The 17,897-nt window shown below is 41.5% G+C and overlaps 3 protein-coding genes and 1 long non-coding RNA gene across 7 annotated transcripts; 2 read left to right on the top strand and 2 right to left on the bottom strand.

Annotated features, from left to right (window-relative positions):
• Nucleotides 1-617: 617 nt before the first annotated feature.
• LOC134177737 (uncharacterized) lies at nucleotides 618-3,316 on the bottom strand. Its single transcript, XM_062644513.1, has 10 exons — nucleotides 3,254-3,316; nucleotides 2,889-3,181; nucleotides 2,625-2,822; nucleotides 2,315-2,560; nucleotides 2,179-2,255; nucleotides 1,945-2,108; nucleotides 1,552-1,848; nucleotides 1,249-1,390; nucleotides 1,005-1,187; nucleotides 618-934 (listed from the first exon to the last, which is right to left on the bottom strand). Exons 1-10 carry the CDS (start codon nucleotides 3,314-3,316, stop codon nucleotides 618-620), a joined length of 1,980 nt encoding a protein of 659 aa, XP_062500497.1.
• A 1,005-nt stretch (nucleotides 3,317-4,321) lies between these two features.
• LOC134177322 (uncharacterized) lies at nucleotides 4,322-5,186 on the bottom strand. The gene is made up of 3 exons (XR_009969475.1): nucleotides 4,903-5,186; nucleotides 4,680-4,850; nucleotides 4,322-4,624 (listed from the first exon to the last, which is right to left on the bottom strand). It is a non-coding gene; the product is annotated as an uncharacterized LOC134177322 (long non-coding RNA).
• Nucleotides 5,187-5,736: 550 nt separating this feature from the next.
• Nucleotides 5,737-6,798, top strand: LOC134177736 (uncharacterized). Its single transcript, XM_062644512.1, has 3 exons — nucleotides 5,737-5,783; nucleotides 5,950-6,101; nucleotides 6,298-6,798. The coding sequence occupies exons 1-3, from the start codon at nucleotides 5,737-5,739 to the stop codon at nucleotides 6,615-6,617; spliced, it is 519 nt and encodes a 172-aa protein (XP_062500496.1). The 3' UTR covers nucleotides 6,618-6,798.
• A 2,171-nt stretch (nucleotides 6,799-8,969) lies between these two features.
• Nucleotides 8,970-17,254, top strand: LOC134177129 (ankyrin repeat domain-containing protein 26-like). 4 transcript variants are annotated; one of them, XM_062643860.1, is made up of 10 exons: nucleotides 11,077-11,579; nucleotides 11,684-11,729; nucleotides 11,782-12,136; nucleotides 14,092-14,241; nucleotides 14,425-15,343; nucleotides 15,412-15,524; nucleotides 15,582-16,094; nucleotides 16,170-16,253; nucleotides 16,315-16,410; nucleotides 16,480-17,254. In XM_062643860.1, the coding sequence occupies exons 6-10, from the start codon at nucleotides 15,507-15,509 to the stop codon at nucleotides 16,978-16,980; spliced, it is 1,212 nt and encodes a 403-aa protein (XP_062499844.1). In that variant the 5' UTR covers nucleotides 11,077-11,579; nucleotides 11,684-11,729; nucleotides 11,782-12,136; nucleotides 14,092-14,241; nucleotides 14,425-15,343; nucleotides 15,412-15,506; the 3' UTR covers nucleotides 16,981-17,254. The 4 variants fall into 4 exon arrangements, with proteins under 4 accessions (XP_062499846.1, XP_062499844.1, XP_062499843.1 ...); XM_062643859.1 differs by having other exon boundaries at nucleotides 11,684-12,136; XM_062643862.1 differs by lacking the exons at nucleotides 11,077-11,579; nucleotides 11,684-11,729; nucleotides 11,782-12,136 and adding an exon at nucleotides 8,970-9,056.
• Nucleotides 17,255-17,897: the final 643 nt, after the last annotated feature.

The raw sequence follows: 17,897 nt of genomic DNA, 5'->3' as shown, positions 1-17,897 counted from the left end.
AATCAGATTCTAGCACCTCCTTTGTGCGACATGCATCTGCCTTGGCGTTTGTATGGGCTTCCTGATAACTGCGACAGCAAAAGAAACGCCTGCGTGATCAAATGCAAGCAAATCGTAGGTGAGTTTCATGCAGGAAGCGTACGTACATACATAAACATTGCAGTTTGACTTCGAAGAAGCGGGAACAATAACGTAGACTTCATTAGACATCTAGATAGGGGTACTAGATCCAGCCGCGAGTTGTTGCCGCAAGCGGAAATACCAAATCCGCTAGCCTGGGGAACTTTGTACGCGCGAGGGGGAGGGGACCAAATCCGCTGCTACACAGGATCATGCGATCGGTGTAGCCTCGCAAGCCAGGCTCTTCTCGCGCTGGAGCAATTCCGGTAAAAGCTCCTCCTCCTCGTGTGATTCACGTGCGGTTAGCTCAGCGACTGCGCGGAAGAGCCTGGCTTGCGAGGCTACGATCGGTGTGTAGGTGGGCAAGAAGAAAGAACGAAAAGCATGAACCACACGTCTCTTTCGAAGCAAAGAGTTTAAATTGCACTTTCCTGTTTCATAGTTTAGACCTAGAGTCTAAAGTTACAAGCAAAAGAAGCATGTAATTTAAGCAATGTCTAGTCTTTGTTTGTAGTATTTCTCTTTTTCACCTCAGGCCGGTTTTCAGCAACGTAGAGCAAAACTGACATGTTGTGTTCTTTCACGATAGCTTTCAGTCTCTCTGTAGCGTTTCTCACGCTGGCGTAGGTGCGTTGCATTGAGTTGAATCGGGCATGAATGGACTCTGCACCCTGTTCACCATGAAACCCCAGTCCAAATTTCCATCTCCGCACCCATGGCATCACGTGATCTTCCAACATGTGCAGTTTAGGTGTTATTGAGGCTGTGGGCAACGTAGATCTGTAGTTTTGAAGAAATGCTTTTATATTGGCGTCTATAACATACACGTGCATTGAGTTATCTCATATTACTTTTGCAGCAATTTGTTAGAACTGATTGCTAACCTAGAGTTTCTATTTCATGTTCGTCCATTTTTTGGCTGACACTGTAACCATTATGGCAGGCTGCAAATAGCTTGAATGTTACTGCAAATGCTTGAGCAATGGTTTCTGCTGTTGCCCTTGTTACTGTGAGTCCTGGGGCACGGCTGTTGCAATAGAATTGCAGAGCTTTTCTGTGTTGTCTCCCTGTATAGTGTAATTTATTGTTGAATAAGCAAATTCTATAAATTGAGATGCTTAAAATAACCTGGCAGCACTTGTGAATGTGGTTGCCTATGATAGGCTTGTTTTTCAATGCCTATGTCAGGTAGTGTCTTATCTAAAGCACAGACACTAGGGCCATCATGAAGAGGAAAGGACTCCAATCTGAGGGCTTTTTCTTGATCCTCCTGCAATGGGATGTAACATTAGCCATGTGTCATTAACATAGTAATTAATTAATAAATAGCTTGGTGCGGATTACAACCACAAATCAAAATTGTAACAACTCACTAGTTGATCTGCCTGTGCTGTGAGCTGTTTGGCTTGATCATATATTAATTTGTATTACAGCTGGTGGTATTGACTCTGTGTTGGTGCTTCCAGTGAGATTTATCCAGTTGGCAATTTCAAAGAGTCTCTGTGCTTCCAACTTATTCCTTCGCGCTTCCTCTTTTAACTTCTGTGCTTCTCGTACTCTTGATATGTGTTGTTTAAAAGAAGATGCAGTTGCATGTCCCATGTGGGTTGGAGCCCTCTCACTTTCTTCGATGACTCTTTGATTGTCTATTTTATGAGCTGCTCGTTCCAGTTGATCGTAAAGTTTAGCAAAGACTCCTAGACTGATATGTAGTGCTGGAATGGCTACCTGCAATGGTTACAATTATTACAATGATAAGGCTTATGATAATGCTTTTGCTCTTCCATGGTCGATTGGAACAGCTAGTAGGTGGGGCCTAATAACATTGTTATAGAATTTTGCTCTTTTTATGTTGCTCCCTGATTCTGTAAATTTTCTGAAGTCTGTAATGAGCTGATCAAGACTCCTTTGTTGTGATGGCGTTCTTTCTGCAGCTGGTTTTGCCATTTGTGAACTGTCAATTAGACACCATAAACAACAGTGACGACCTATGGTAGGGAGGAGGTAAATGCTACAAGCACTATGAGAGCCATGTAATGACATAATACTGCTGCATACCTGAAGGTCCAGATAACCCATACATCTTGCAGAGAAATTCATAACCTCCAAAAAGAAACAGTCTGACTTTCTTTGCTCTAACCAAGAAAAGAACATTTGTAATAAGATTACATTACTTTTGTGTTTATTTGTTTACATCCAGTCAGTTGTTGTTAGTTCCTGTAGCTGCTCTTGGTATCTTCCTATAGCTATGTTGAGGTTAGCTACTGTATCAGCAGCTTCAAAGTATGTAATGACAAAGGTGTTCTTCACTGAGTTGACTGATGCAACATTTGCTATCTGCACAGCTAGCTTGAAAGTCCTCCCACCCTTGTCTCCACAAAGCTTAATCCACACTTCATCAGCAGGAATGGCATTGTCATGCCACACTAATGCACCAGCTCTGGAGAAAAAACAGTATTTATGATAAGTTTTTGAGTAAGGTCTAAATCACACACGATTCAAACTGGTCGAGAAGTGAGTGGACTACAGATTTGAGTGAAGATATGTAAATACATGGGGCAGGTCGAAGCTCTTCACCGCCACCTGGTAGTTTGAAGGTGAACACAACTTCTTCAGCTTCTAAGTCCTGCGGCAACCAATCTAACATGAGCTGTCGTTGCTTTTTTTCACTGGCAAGAGACACACCCCACTTTGATAGCCATCTGCAATGTATGGTAATTTCTATTAGAAGACTAGCTAAACATTGACTAAAAAAATTAACTAGTTACCGTCTTAGAGCTCTCAACTTGTTCCAAGGAATTGAAAGGTCTGCTTTTAAGGCCAGGCCTTCTGTGGCTGAGACTCTGTATTGTATTTCCTGGAAGCCAGCTTCCTTTAGTAGCTCTTGTCTTTCTCTTGCCAAACGCTTGGCCTCATGAATAATTTGCCTGTTTACTGCTACCTGCCCTCCACTGATGGCTTCACGAACACGTGCAATTTGCCTAGTTCTACTCCTCACGGTTGCTTCAGAAGATGCAGTAGACGACACGAGTGGCTTTGGCACACGAAAGTATATCAATGGCTATAAAGAGAAAAGCAAACTCCACGTCATATTAGAATTTTATGGGTTGTTTAATTGGTACGTCTTACTTACCCTTCCACCAGTTTTCAAAGATACAAAATCCTCCGAGGCTTGCTCACATGTGGAGTTCACCATTCTCCTGATGACATTGCTTGCTACTCTTTTTTCTGTTGTGTCAGGTGTTTGATCTAAGGGCTTCTGCAACACATCTTGTAGTGTTCGTTGTATGGGTGTTGCATTAATCTGGGTGCTTTGTCCACAGCTTAACTGGTGCCTCTTGAGTTGGTCTAATCGTACATATTCTGAGCAACTGGATTGAGTGCATTTGACTCGAAGCGAAGCTAATGACATTAAGGTAATTTTTGATGGACGCTGTATAGCGTCTGTAGTTGAGATTGATTTTTGGCACAGAGGACAGACAACATCAGCTGATGATTTAATGGCTTCAACAGCACACTGTGCACAGCATAGTTGTTTACAAGGTAATTCCACAGGTGCATTGATGACTTGTTTACATATTGGACAAAGAAACAACTCTATTGTGAGAGGGGGAGCTGGCTGGATGAGCTCAGAGGGCAAGAGAGACTGAGTTGAGACATCCGAACAGAATGATGGAGGAGCTGTCTGCTTTATGTGGTCAATTACATTCTGAAGTGACGGCATTGTGTCACTAGCGGCTGCAGTTCTTTTCTTCTGTGATTTTTTGGAAGGACGTCCTCCTTTTTTTGCTCCTTGCAGCTCGAGCAGATTGAACAGTCTTCTGAGTGAGATTGCCATTGTGGTGATTGTGTAACAGTCAGCAGCGCTCCTTGGCTTTTTTCACACTTTGACATTGCAAGGTAACAACCAATACAGAAGTCAGTTGGGTGAACAAGTGGGTCATCGTTTCCCAAATGTAAGTTGCTGTACGCTTGTGATAGTAGCCTAGAATACTCAGAGCAGGCATAACGACGGTCATCACATCCAAACCTAATGCTACATACACGACATAGTTGTCTAAGGCAGGCCTGATGTTCATCCATTATGTAACACACAAAGTTACTAGTACAGTAGTACTGAGACTCTTTGAATTTATTGAAAAATTTCTTGTTATATAGCTGAACTGAGTTACACCTTAACAAGACAGTACATGGTTTGTGAGAAAGATAGAGGTATAATAAAATAGTTTAGTCATGATTCACATAGAATCAGCTATTGTTGCAAACTTATGCTTATTTATATTTTTGGGAATGCTGTTTCAGAGTTCAAAGTGTATCTTGCGGATGTTGCCTCTTCATTTGGCTTTCCTGATGAATGAGAAAGAGGTCTCTAATTGTTCGGACTCCACTTTCGTTGTTTCCTGCCAAACAGCTGCTGGGTGTATACTATTCTTCTGCAGGATGCGTGGGTAGATAACGACTTGGGAATTGCCCTCCTTGCTGTATTGTGTTTCCCTCATTGTACCTGATCACAACAACTTGTGCATGTGTCACAGTATGTAAACAGTCTGCAAGTTTACCTCAGCAACACGCGCCCTCGCTGTCTGTATCAATGTATCGCCCGGCCGATGTAGAAGACACCATCTCCGCGCTGCTGACTTGCTGCCGTGATTCAGAGGTTCATCATTGGTCTGCAAACTTTTGTGATTTTATATATGTCTGTTCTACGGTTTCTCCGTTAGTTTTCCTTCCTAAAGCGATGAAAACAATGACGCATAAGTAGTAGAACGAGACATCACTTACCAGAGGAAGTGGGTGTTGCTTTGCCAGTTGTCGACTTTGTTGGTTGTCAACAGCTAACGGTACAACAACGAGTCTTTACTGAATGCTATAAGTTATTTCGTTCTTGCAGTTGGTTTTAGTCTTTATTTCGGGAAAAACTGGAGAATGCGAATATTGAAGAAAATACTAGACACGGTAAAACCTAGTCTCATGCAAGCTAACTTGAAGAAGATTTTGTTGTAAGCCGAAGAGATAAGAGTTAGAGTACTGATAAATTGTGTGCAGTATCTTGAGAGATACATAAGTAGAGAAAAGCATAGAGATAGACAAACCAGCTCACCGGAAAAGGAGGTATGCAACAAAGTGACTGGTGACGTAGAAACTAAGTTGCGCATGCGAAACGTCCGTGCCAAGTTTATGTTAATTGCTGATAACTTCATCTGATCTCCTCACAAGAAAAGTGAGTTACTAGAAATACAAGTAAAGATTTAGTGTACGACTTAACTCTGCGGGTGTCAAGTTTTGTCTCTAGCTAGTAAAAACGGTCTGATCACCGTATTCAGCAGAAAAATCAATTGCAAGGTATCATCTAGCTAGTCTACGGCAATCGTCGACTCTTTTACGTAGCATGCAGAGTCTCGCGTACATAGCAAAACTCGTTTTGTCTCTCATCAAAATGCATGCAGCGATACAGTTATGTGACGTGTTCGCAATTAGCATGTTGCCTGTTGTCTGTTCCCTGAGGGAGTGGCCTGCTATTTTTAGCTAGGGAATGTAGAAAGACGCTGCGTGCTTTCTCATCTCTATTTTGCTTTTATATGCAGCATTTCTTTTGCCGATTGCATGCGAAATAAGATGATCAAGCTCGTTTGTCGATTGTTGGACGTCGAAATTTACAAAAGGTTAGATGACATTTGATAAATAGCTAGTATATCTGTTTGTGTAACTTTGCTGTCACAATGACATAATGTTGTAATGATAGAGTCTAAGACTTGATCTTTTAAAATTAGAGATTTGTGTTTTTGTGACTGCAGATTGACGCCTGCTATATTTGTTGTTTGACTGTAGAGAACTGTTATTAGTACAAAGAGAAATCGCTAGGACGAAAAGAATAACATCTTACTTAGAACAACGTCTAGACGCTATTAGAATTCAGAGTGAAGCCAAAGCTGTCAGAGGAAAAGACAAACTGTTTGAGAAGATTTCTCTAAAGGATAAAGGTCAGAACTTGGTGTAAATGTTTTAATTGATTGAAATTGTGGGTGTGTGTTTGTGTGTGTGTGTGTGTGTGTGTGTGTGTGTGTGTGTGTGTGTGTGTGTGTGTGTGTGTGTGTGTGTGTGTGTGTGTGTGTGTGTGTGTGTGTGTGTGTGTGATGAATATAATTTCAACACATTTTTGGCGTTTTCTTGTTCTAGCTGCTACCAACTTGTTTATTACAATTCTGGAAGAACCGATTAGAGAAGAGGACATGGAAACTATTGCTTGTGCAGTCAGCAGCTATTACAATCCTCTAGGACGAGCTCTGGGATATGATCATGAGAAAGTTCAAGACATTCTGTCTGCCGATCAGTACGAAGGACAGAGAAACTCCGAGAAGCTTCTTGCCGTTATTCGAGCCTGGAAATACAAGCATGGAGTGAAAGCTACACTCGGGAGGTTACTGCAAGCGTGTGAAAAGATCGAAGTGAAAGGGAGAGTGGAATTGGCTCTGATAGAAAAGAAGACAAGTAAATAGTGAAACTTTGCGTATTGCTCTGCTCGTATACATGTAATGTCTACGAGTTGTTGTGCACATGTATTTAGCTAGCTAGACACTGATGTCTGTCAATGGACAGAAACAGCTGAACGCTGTATACGTAGAAGTAATCAGTTCTGCATTTTAAACGTGACAACACGTCACAAGTTTGCAATTACAAAATTAAACTTAAAACATCCATATAATCAGATTTCAAGACGCCGTACCCCAACTGGTTCATTAGTGTAAGGCGAGCTGTGTGGAAGTTCGAGGCCACCAGCTAACCTGCACTACGTAAATGAGCTGAACAAAATTGATTGCAGTCTGATCTCCAAACAGATGCGAATCGGTAGGCAAATTAGGTGTAGTATAGTTATTTGTGTAATAGCATTTTGTGTAGTGCTTCTAAATTTTTTCTTTGGATTTTGTGAAGATAATGATTATTTGATCATTGGCCTCTAGACCTTGTCGGTATCTGAAGATTTTAGTATAGAAATATGTCAATGTATTAAACAGTATTGGCTAATTTACATAAACACACGTTTACATGTTAATTAATTAAATATTAATGTAATTACTTATTGATTTTTGTTTTGTAGTACGTAGTACGTGATCTTTAATCAGTGTAGCAATTAATTGATTATGTGAGTTTAGATAAATAAATATTTCTATCTGCTAATGGCTTCAGTTAATGGAAGTAAGTTACAGACATTAGTACATGAGTGCAGTCAAACAAATTACAACTAAACTATTAAATAATTAAAATTATATTTATGTATACTTAGTGTTCAGAGAAGACTGCACAAGATAACAAAGACATGTGAGACTAGTGCGTATTTGAATGTTAACTAGACTCTTTGTATTATTCAGAAATTTATACGAGATTTGTAGTCTCGCAAGCCAAGCCATCTCCGTGATCACAGTGCAGCGACCTCACGTGTTGTTCGCCTGCTCGCACGTGAGAGGAGGTGCTTAAGCTGCTCAAGCACATCCTCTCACGTGCAAGTAAGCCAACACACCTGCGGTCGCATCGTGAGGCAGAGCACGGAGAAAGGCTTGAATTGCGAGGCTAAACATTTTATCACACTTGTAGACAGAACTACAGACAACATGACATAGTATGAGCTAAGTTATAGCACTAACATTTTTGGATTTTTATATTGTGATATTAAAGGCACTGTGGATGCATATTCTCAATACAAAAATATAAAAATGTTTAACTTTTTCTGATAGTTGCTTGAACTTTATGCTATAGACTGTATCTGTATTTCTGTTGTGAAAAAACAACCCAGTTTAGTAAACAAATCGTATGCCAGTTTTGACTAAACTGATAACTAAATAAATTGAACCGTTTTTATCAGTCTAGTAGCTAGACTATGTAGCTACAGAAATATGTACATTCAACCAAGTGAGTATAAAGTTTACTATTTTGTATCTATTTTTTTAATTACAAGCAACTGATAGCACTAATGATATCAATTAGTACATGTATCAATCATCTAGATTTTTAAATTAAGATTTCAATGTTTGGCTTCACAAAACTCAAAGACTCTGTACACGAAAGTTAAACCAAACGATTGTGAATTAGTATCTGTGGATTTCTTTTTGAGTTTGGCCCTGTATGCATGAATATCTAGATACCAGGTATTTGTGACTACCGTGCGTCAATTTTTGTTGCAATTTTTAAATTCATAATTTAAATATATTTAAACTAACAATTTATAATAAATAAGTTACTTTTTAATTTCATTAATGTAAGTACAAAAAGTTTTGTGAGGATTTGGAGTGTATTATTTCTATTTCTACTATGAGTGCAAATGACGTACAATTTCTATTTTTAAAATTTCTTTACGTCTATTTTTAAAATATAATTATGTTAATTACATAAACGTAAATTCGTTTGTGTTGTTTGACTAACTAAAAGATGTTTTGGTAGTTTATATTTTGATAAAGAAATATAAAATGTTATAACATGGTCACGTTACGTGTGACCAGTCACGAGAGATAGTGTATATGAAGTATTGCACAGCAAGTGGGCAATAAGTTACTTCCGGTTAATATATCAAACTCTTACTTATACTTATATACTTATATACGTCACGTGACTATGGTAAAAAATTATTTATGATTAGCGTGCTTTAGGGCTTTCACCAGCACGAGGGGCGGGGTTAGTATGCATGGTGTCTGCACGTGCTTACTCTGATTGCGCTAAATCCGTATTTATCTAAATTTAATAATAGCTGTACAAACTTGGTCTAACTGGGACGAGCCAGCTGTATACCAGTTGTTCTAGTTAAGGCAAACACTATAACTTGGTGTCGCACATCATTTGCAGCTCATCTTGTTTTTGCACTTTTTTGGTGCAGCGTGGACTGTATGCGATGCCTTCTGATCGATGAAAACGTGCGTCGAAACAGCGTTGGACTGCGAGCTGTTGTGGTACGTGCATGCATGCAGTCGAATTTTACGGTAGATGTATTGGTATTAATTAATTAAAGCTGCAGCTGCCAAACACAGATGTCTGTGAAGTCAACAATATTTGGATTTGGCCGAGAGTTGGTAATCGTGAAGGGCACAGTATGCATAAACGTACTGCGCAATCCTGATCTTATCTATCTCGAAAGTTCTAGGGTTATTGCGTAAGAGGTGTCTAGGGGACTTCTGACAGGACGGTCTAGAGTGTTGGCGTATAGACCGGATACAGCATGAGTTGCTTCTGTGCGTGCAGTTTCGTCTGCGTGCATTCGTCGTTTCAACGAACATGGACAACAATGTAACTCAGCAGTCTATACGTAGAGTCTCTACTTTATATTCAAACGAAAAGATGGACCTGGACTAACGCGCGTTAAGACTTGTTTAGGTTTATCACATCAGTTTCCGGCTGACGCAACTGTGTAGAGATCTTACAGTGCAAGTCGCGTTACGGATGCAAAAGTATATTTGACAACATCAGTCGCTCAAACATCCAGAAACACTATTAGCCGTTTGTCTAGATACCAACGCAAAAGCCAATGTTTGCATATCTAGAAAAAGCAGACTGCTACGTATTTGGGGACACGTCTCCACGCTGGGACTTTCTCTACGCTCAGTGAGTCACATTCAAGTACAAAGGGACTGGCAACGTCAATAGGGTTGAGCTGAGCAGGCAGGCCGGCCTGCGGATTGCTAGTGGCGCACAATGTTTGCGCTCAAAACGTTAGAACGCTCAAAAGACCGTTCAACTCTCTAGATTGTTGACTAGAATAAAAAGTAATGCAGAGTCTTCTGGATAAAGATCTTGTGGAAATAATGTGACTCGGTTCATCCTACAGTACCCGCGCTAGCGCGAGAGGGTCTGGCTATTTTTTAGTGCGTGCATGCATGAGTCCTCGTTTTACTTTAGAGTTAAGTTATGACGTCCAGTCGTAGCCGTCTGCAAATAGTCTGTAATGTACTAGGATTGTCACTTCTGCCGTTGTGATTACACGTAAACAATCTGGAAAAAGTTTGCAGATATTCTCTAGAGCTACCTAGACATTTTCAGCTAAGTTTGGTTCATAGATTTATTGATTAATAGAAACCTTTTCTGCTGCAGGCTGTTATACACTTGAACAACCATGTAGTGTACATTTTTTGACGTGAATGCCAATTTTTGCACATTCAGACTAACGTATTTGCAGACCTACCAACCTAGCTGAATCAAAATGCGTGAGTTTGCAGAAAAATGGGGGAGAATGCGGGAGTCTAACAATTTTTGGCACGCCCACAATAGCATTAATATCAATAGATTTTATTTTGTAATAAGTGTTAAATAATATATAAATAGTACACTTAAAATATGCAAAGAGCAACAAAATATACACAGAACTTGTACGTACTACTGCGTGTTAGTAAATATATTAAAGCCTAGGCTAAATATAAGAACGAGGTATGTACACATTCTCGCTGCTAGTTGGGATGTTCTAGATTCTATTGTTTTGTGGCCTTCTTAGACAACTCTAGACAACTCCTTGGTAGTCTAGGATAGCTAGCCTCTCCCCTTTCCACTTCCGGACAATTTGCCTGACCGACTCCTCCTTGCATGTCAATATTGTGACCCGACGACTCTGATTGTGACCAAGTATGTATGAAAGAGCCAGATGGAGAAGGGCTGCACATAGACATTGATATCCAGATCACATGATCAATAACTTCGTTAGTTATTAGGAGTAAGTGTATGGTTACACAGAACAAGCACGCCCAGCAATGGTCAGAATGCGCGAGATTTGATGTCTAATGGGGGGTAGGCGGGAGAAGGGTCCCAAATGCGGGAGAGCTGTAAGCTCTGTATTTGCATGGGGACATTTCTCCACGCTGGGACTTTCTTTGCAATAACATTGTGCTTGCTGACCGTAAAGCTCCAACACTTGTTTAGCAAATTCTTGAAGGAAGTGCTACAATTACGTCATATGCTAACTCTGTTCAACGTGCAGTGCTTGATTCTACCGTGAGCGTGCAGAGCTCTCATCGCTAGGCCTAGCTATAGAGTTTGGGGACTCCATATTTGCATACTGTTTACAAATTTGATTAAGTTAATGACGTCAGTTGTTGCTTGCCAAATTCTTTCAGACTCTAGACAATGTAATGTCGCTGGTCCGCGCAGTACGTATATAGCCGAACTCATGAGAAGACGCGGGGAATACAAGGAAACTCTACAGAAATACTTTGCTAGTCATTCTTTTCTTCAGCTAGAGACACGTGCCAATATTTATGCTAGACTTCCCACCATAACAGTCCCAATTAGACAACTCTTGCGTATACGTGCGTCATCTTTCGCGCAGTCGTTGCCAAGATTGCAGAGAGCAGGGAACCGACTTCGCCCATCCGAAGAACAGGCGAAGACTCTACTATTTTCTCTATATATTTTGTTATCATATTATGAGAGCCATCTTTACGTCTACCTTCTTGGCTTCCACTATCCAGCTCTGCAGAAAGGAGAGACTGGTTTGTGAGCTATAGATGCATTTGTACGTTTGCATGAACGAATAGTACATACAACATGTCGTGCATGTGCAGCATGCAGCGTGTATACCAATTCGTGTGTGTAGAGGTCCAGTTACGGCTAGTTGATGTCGCAGTTTCAAGCGATCGTAGGTAAACAGTGCAGTCGCCGCCTAACGACGGGTAGCAGTTCAGTGCTCTCTAGACAAACATCGCTTTTACAAGAACCACCAGCTTGTGTTGATTTTGATCCGGAAAGGCACTCAGTCAACGAGCTGTTGTACAGATTGACTGCTGTACTAGCATTACAGAATTTGTATTCAGAAGAAATCAGAGAAAACAGAGAATTGAAAAGTCGACTGCAAATGCATGAGATACGTTCTAGTCAAGTAAGAGAAGAATCTCAAGGGGAGAATCCTCGATCACTGTCTGTTGATGATGCCAGAAGTGACGGGAATTGTCTCTTTCCTAAATTGTACCAAAACTTACAATTACAATTGAGCGAACAAGCTAAAGTCATTGCTCGTGTTGAAGGAATGACTGCATCAGGGCTAGCAAAGGTAACTAGCTAAGTAAGAAAATGTAAGCATATGCGGTGGAACTAAGCAAAAGTGTATGCGTTTTGTTACTGAAGTTGCTTTAATGAAAGTTGTTAATCATAGTAAAAAGCGAAGTCGCTGGCGAGTTTAGACAAACATTTTAAGCCCCTCGTTTGTCATCACTTTACTCACGTGCACTGATACGATAGTACGTATAGTCTAGCTAATAGAAGTCCTTCCAGGTGCGTACGGCCGCAGACCCAAAGATTTGTGGTGTGGTAACTCACTGATATAAGACTTGTGGAAAACTTATCACGTAGGAGTCGAGGAGACGGTAAAGGTACTGTACTCTGTGTGATATCAATTAGCAGAAGTAGTGTGACATATAGAATGAAGGCATTATCGAAGTAGAGGAACACCTGAATGTGCTGGTCACATCACAGAGCAAAGCCCACATGCACACATGGAGAGAGAAATGATGCTCAGTAATGTCAGAAGTCTGGTGGTGCGTGATGCCATCATTCACCTTGATGCCTTACTTGGCAAAGAGTACACTTCCATTCTATAGATATGTTGTCAGGAGTATATTACAGTGGCGACGGAACTGGGGGGGCCGTGGGGGCACGTGCCCCCACAAAATGCTCTCCGTTATCCATGTCATCTTGGCTGGTCAAGCTATTTTGGTAAAATCTAAGTATGTTTTATGTTGCTTAGTATTCCTAGGCATAGAGTTAGCAGTGTTCTTGGATTTCTATGGCCTGACAAACCGTTGTGCCCCCCCACTCAGCAGAGGCTTCCTTCGCCTATGTATTAGAATCTAATCAAGATTTACCACATTGTATCTGTTTCTTTCTCATCATCCTACCGCTCATTTTCTACCCTTAGAAAGGTTGCGTCTTGCTCAATGACTGAGGGAAGACCTCAGATATCTGCATTATGACTATTAAGAGAGAAAGAAGAGACAATTAAAGAATCGAAGATTGACAGCTTTGTTAGTAAATTTGCTCAGACTCTAGATAGGAGGCTGCTCTTGAAGGTATAACGTTGGGTAAGTCAATTATTTATTCTTTATTATAGTTAATTTGGTGCAGTTCTTATCTCAATTCCTAGTCCAATAGAATTTGCGCACTTAGTCTTTTGCGGCTTGCTAGTCTCATGTCCCCCCCCCAAATTTAGAGCCATGCAAGTACCGTACGAGCCTAATTCTTTCCTCTCAGTAAGGAAAGGGGGTCTAGATACTTTGATCGACAGTCGGTGTGCTTTAGTTACAAATCGATATAGATCTTTGACGATCTGACTTATTTTGGACAAGACGCTGACTTAAAGGGGTCGAATATCTAGAATATTTTGCGAACATGCAGTGCTATCGCATTACTTGAGATGTGCTAATCATTGAGTAATACTTTCAGATAACACTTTGGTCTCAGTAATGGCACAATCAACGTTGGTTTTACTAAAGCATTCGGATATTTGACGATCATATTGTTGCAAGTCGCGTCTGCTCTAGTTAGTTGTCGCATAAACCTCTAAGACGCACTGGGGTAGAAAGCGTGGGAACTAGCATGGGACCCTGAAGCCCCTTGTTTAGTGGAGCACAATCAAAATCAAAAGGGAGTTAAAGTCAGCTGTTTCAAAGGCACAGAAATGAGAAGGCATTCGTCTGTCAACCTGTGCAGACCTTGAGCACTCCAAATACCAAAAAGACTAAGACATTTGGAAAATCCTGTTTACTCATGACGTCCACAGCACAGCCCCTGCTCGTAAACATCTTCTCCATCACTGTGACTTTCTCGTTTTCGGGCACTTTTATGCTTACTTCTTTGTCAGCAAACTGTTCAACCTGCAACCTGTAGCTACACTTATATTTCCTTCAGCTCGCCATTAATACATTTTAAATAATTAATCCCTATTGGTTTCACCGTCTATGGTAATGCCCTGCATAATCTTTACCTTAAATGACAGATTTTGATTTATAGCAATATTGTGAATTAAAAGAAGAGCATCGACATCAACAGATGGTAATTAAAGTGTTGAAGCAGGAACGTAAAACTTGCCGAGAGGCGCGGTCATCTCTAGATGAAGATGATGCAGCAATAGAGAGAACGGTTTTGAGAAAAGATAAGCTGGTACATGCAGACATTTGTATTTTGTGTGCGCGTACGTTAATCATGTTGTGTACGTACTTGTGTACGTATACGTCGTTTGTGTGCGTGTGCTTGTTTGTATACTCTAGTCTCGCATCGCCAGCGTCTTCTCTTATTTGACTTTTGAACGGCTGCAGACAGTCTGATGCGGTTTATGCTCTTTAGTTGTACGACAACGCGGCGATGCAAATGTGGCGTGTGCGTGTGTGCGTGTGGTGCTATAGCTCAGTTGGTTAGAGAGTCATTCTAGAGAGTGTGTACATCCAGGATGCAGTTCAAGTCACAGTGATGGCGAGCTATGGCATAATTTCCTTGGGCAAGAAACTCACACACAATTGCCTCTCTATACTCAGGAGTATATGAGTACCCGGTCTTTGACTGGGGTGGCAAAGATCCGGCTCCCGACTGCGACAAAGTCTATCAGCCACTGGGGTCCCGTGTGGGACTTCGGATGCCTAATGCCCATACCGCAGTTGGTGCTCCTGCGAGAACCTGCAAGCCCGGCTCCAGGAGATTGCACGTCCTATGGCCCCTGCGTAGTGCACAGGAACCCACCATCCGGCTGTGGGTTGTGACCGTCACCAGCTTCTTATCCATTTGCGTGATTGCATTGTGAGTGCGTGCGTGCATTGTGAGTGTGTGCGTGCATTGTGAGTGCGTATGTGTGTGTGTGCATGCATGCGTGCTTGTGAGCGCGTGTGACACACGGTGTGTGGTTGCGTGCATGTTGACGTCGGATGTTTTCTATAGACGACCCTAACTAGAGAACTAAGTTTACAACTGCGAGAACGGACGCGCGAGATTGACAAACTGCGTTGTAAACTAGACGTTGAGAGATACGGACGTAAGGAGGCGCAACTGCAGCTCGGCTATCTATTGAACGAATTCGTTCGGTGCTGCCTACAGATACCTCATGTGGCTAACGATCCCAACCTAGAAAGAGTTCTAGAAGAGCTGCGAACAAAATGCGAACATTTGCCTGAGTTTGGTCTTCAACTGGCAGCTGCCATTGATGTATTCCACGACGTTCCCACTGTCGTTGAATTTCTTCAGATTAAGGATTCAGAATCTATTGACGTTGCCGGTGAGATCGACTTTCTTAGGGATTGACTTGTTTTCTAGTTTAACACTGAGGCGTTTTGCTGCTATTAGAGCTGTCACTAGCTCAAGTTAGAGACAAAATAACGGAACTTCAGGCAAACGAAAAACGGCTGAGACGCGAGGCAAAAACCCAAATCATTGACCAGATGAGAAAGCGAAAACAAGTATTGCATAACATATCCGTTTGACGATTCTAATTAGTAGTCATTGACGTATGCTAGGGGTCCACAAAAATCAAAGACTTGGAAGAAAGACTAGACAAATGTGAGGCTGAAAAGAGATTAAACGAGGAACGACTGAACGATGAGAACCACAAACTACGACGCGAGCTCGATGAACATCGACGTACCTTGGGAAATCGGAGTTCATACGCTGCGGCGGCGGCTCAGTCTGTGAGAGCATTAGTGGAGCTCGTCGAAGAACAGAAAATGGAGCTGAAAGCTGGAGGAGAAAATCTCCGCACAAAGGTCCTATGTCTTCAAAAGACTGTAGACGAATTACAACGTGACAAAAACGAACTTGAATGCAATGTTGACCACCTTAGATCTACGGCACTAGAAGAGGCAACTGCAAAAGTGAAGGAAGATTTGGATATGTTAAGGTTAGAATGTGGCAGACTACAGAGTGATAGGAAATCGTTGGAAGAACGGCTGAAGGTACTACAAGAGACAAAGAAACGGGACAGCATCAACAACCGGTCCCTGTCTGAAACAGTGGAACGGTTGGAGCGTCAGGTATACAGCAAGAAGTGCATGCAGCGTACTCGGACAGCGTTATAGTATACTTTATTGCATGTGTGTCTTACGTAGATTAGAGAATATCAGTCTGAGATGGAAGCGATCCGGAAAGTTAATGCATCACTATCTGAAGCTAAAGAGAGGGCAGAGACAGAAGTATTGTTTTGTTGTGTGCGACTAGTAAAAGGAGATTGCAAACTACATGTTTGTTATGTAGCTTGAGGCCTTCAAGAAACGTGCACATATTGTACTCGGCGAACAACAGAATCCTGTGTCAGTGCGGCTCGGGGATTCATCTGGAATCGGTTCACATGTGAGTCACTATGGTGCAGCAGTCAGTCAGTGAATGATGTATTTTCTAATATTTGAATGTACCTTGTAGCAGTCCACTAGCAGCCTACATTCTCAAGTGGGTTTTCACAGCCTTGCTCAATCACAGTTTCAGTCTGACACCGTAGAGCCAGACCATCTTGTCCCTCGTACATCAACAGCTGATGATGTAATGACTCAGTCTCTACCCCCAACGCTGCACAGCCTTGCTCCGTATCAACGGCCTTCTACAATGAATTACCCAAACGAAGAAAGGCTCAAACGCATAGAATCTCAAAGACGATCGTCTCTGCAAAGCAGAGAAGGCGAAACAGCTGCCACAAATGCTGCCACCGGCATTCGTGTAGACTCCGGTCTTAGTCATGGAGTGAGTGACATCAGGCGCGGTGTCATGTACACGAGAAGTCCCGTATCTGTTGGCAGATCCTTGTACACGTACAGTCTTCCTACTCGAAAGTCAATGCAATGTCTTAGATGTAATTCGTTGTTTTCCGTTGACGACCTCGACAAGTACGAAAAGCACATCAAAGAATGTTACTCCGACGTTCAATAAACGAGCAGCAATACGATGTAAAACTGATCATTTACTCAATGTTTATAATATAGATAGATATACGCTGATTATGTTTTACCAATAGGTTTGCTAAACTTTGTATAGCTTCAACTTACTATCTCCGGTATATTGCAATTGCCCACGAGTTTAGAAACTGCACACAACGATTAGAAATTTTGGTATATAGAATTACGTATAGAGTATAGCTGTATACTGTTACATATAGACAATAAAGTTTCTCAGCTACGTAGTTCATGAAGGTTTGTAGCATAAAAGTGGTTTTGTCAGTTTGCCCGGCGTCTAAGCAACAAGCATCATAGTAAAAGCGCATGCGTATTTTCGTGAAGTCCACCTACTGGTCGGGCCTTCTCGATGACTGTCCGACCTAGCGGCTTTTGGTGACACGTGACCGTGTGAGTAAATTGGCGACATTTGCAAATTATACGAATCCTTGACGCCAGAGTCGCTGCGAATGCCGAATTTGCCGGTCCTCTTCTCACCAAAACGTGAAGAACAGACGGTATAGTTCGAGATGAACGCCTCGGTTAGGAAAATCACAGAAAGTTTGTATTTGTGTCATCCAACTAAAGAATGCTTTTGTTATTAGAACGCCGCCATTGGTCGCATCACAAACACAAGGTGCTAAATCATGCATGCAGGTATGACAAAGTTTATCTTGTCTCAAAGACACATGTAATCTGGAAACAATGTTTGTAGATACCCTAATGACCAATGGCATACATTTGATGTGACTGACAGTTCAAACAGACTGTTACATATAGACAAACAATATTTAGCAACCAGCTAGACAGTAAAGAGCATGTAGCAAGCAATTTGTAGCAAAAGAATCGATGTCAATTGAATTGCAGTTGCAGCAAGAAGACAAGATGAGAACAAAATCTGACGATCAGAACAAA

This window comes from Corticium candelabrum, chromosome 3 (assembly GCF_963422355.1).
Source record: "Corticium candelabrum chromosome 3, ooCorCand1.1, whole genome shotgun sequence".
Taxonomy (NCBI): Eukaryota; Metazoa; Porifera; class Homoscleromorpha; order Homosclerophorida; family Plakinidae; genus Corticium; species Corticium candelabrum.
Note: the sequence above shows the minus strand (reverse complement) of the source record. Positions and strands in the feature narration are given on the sequence as shown.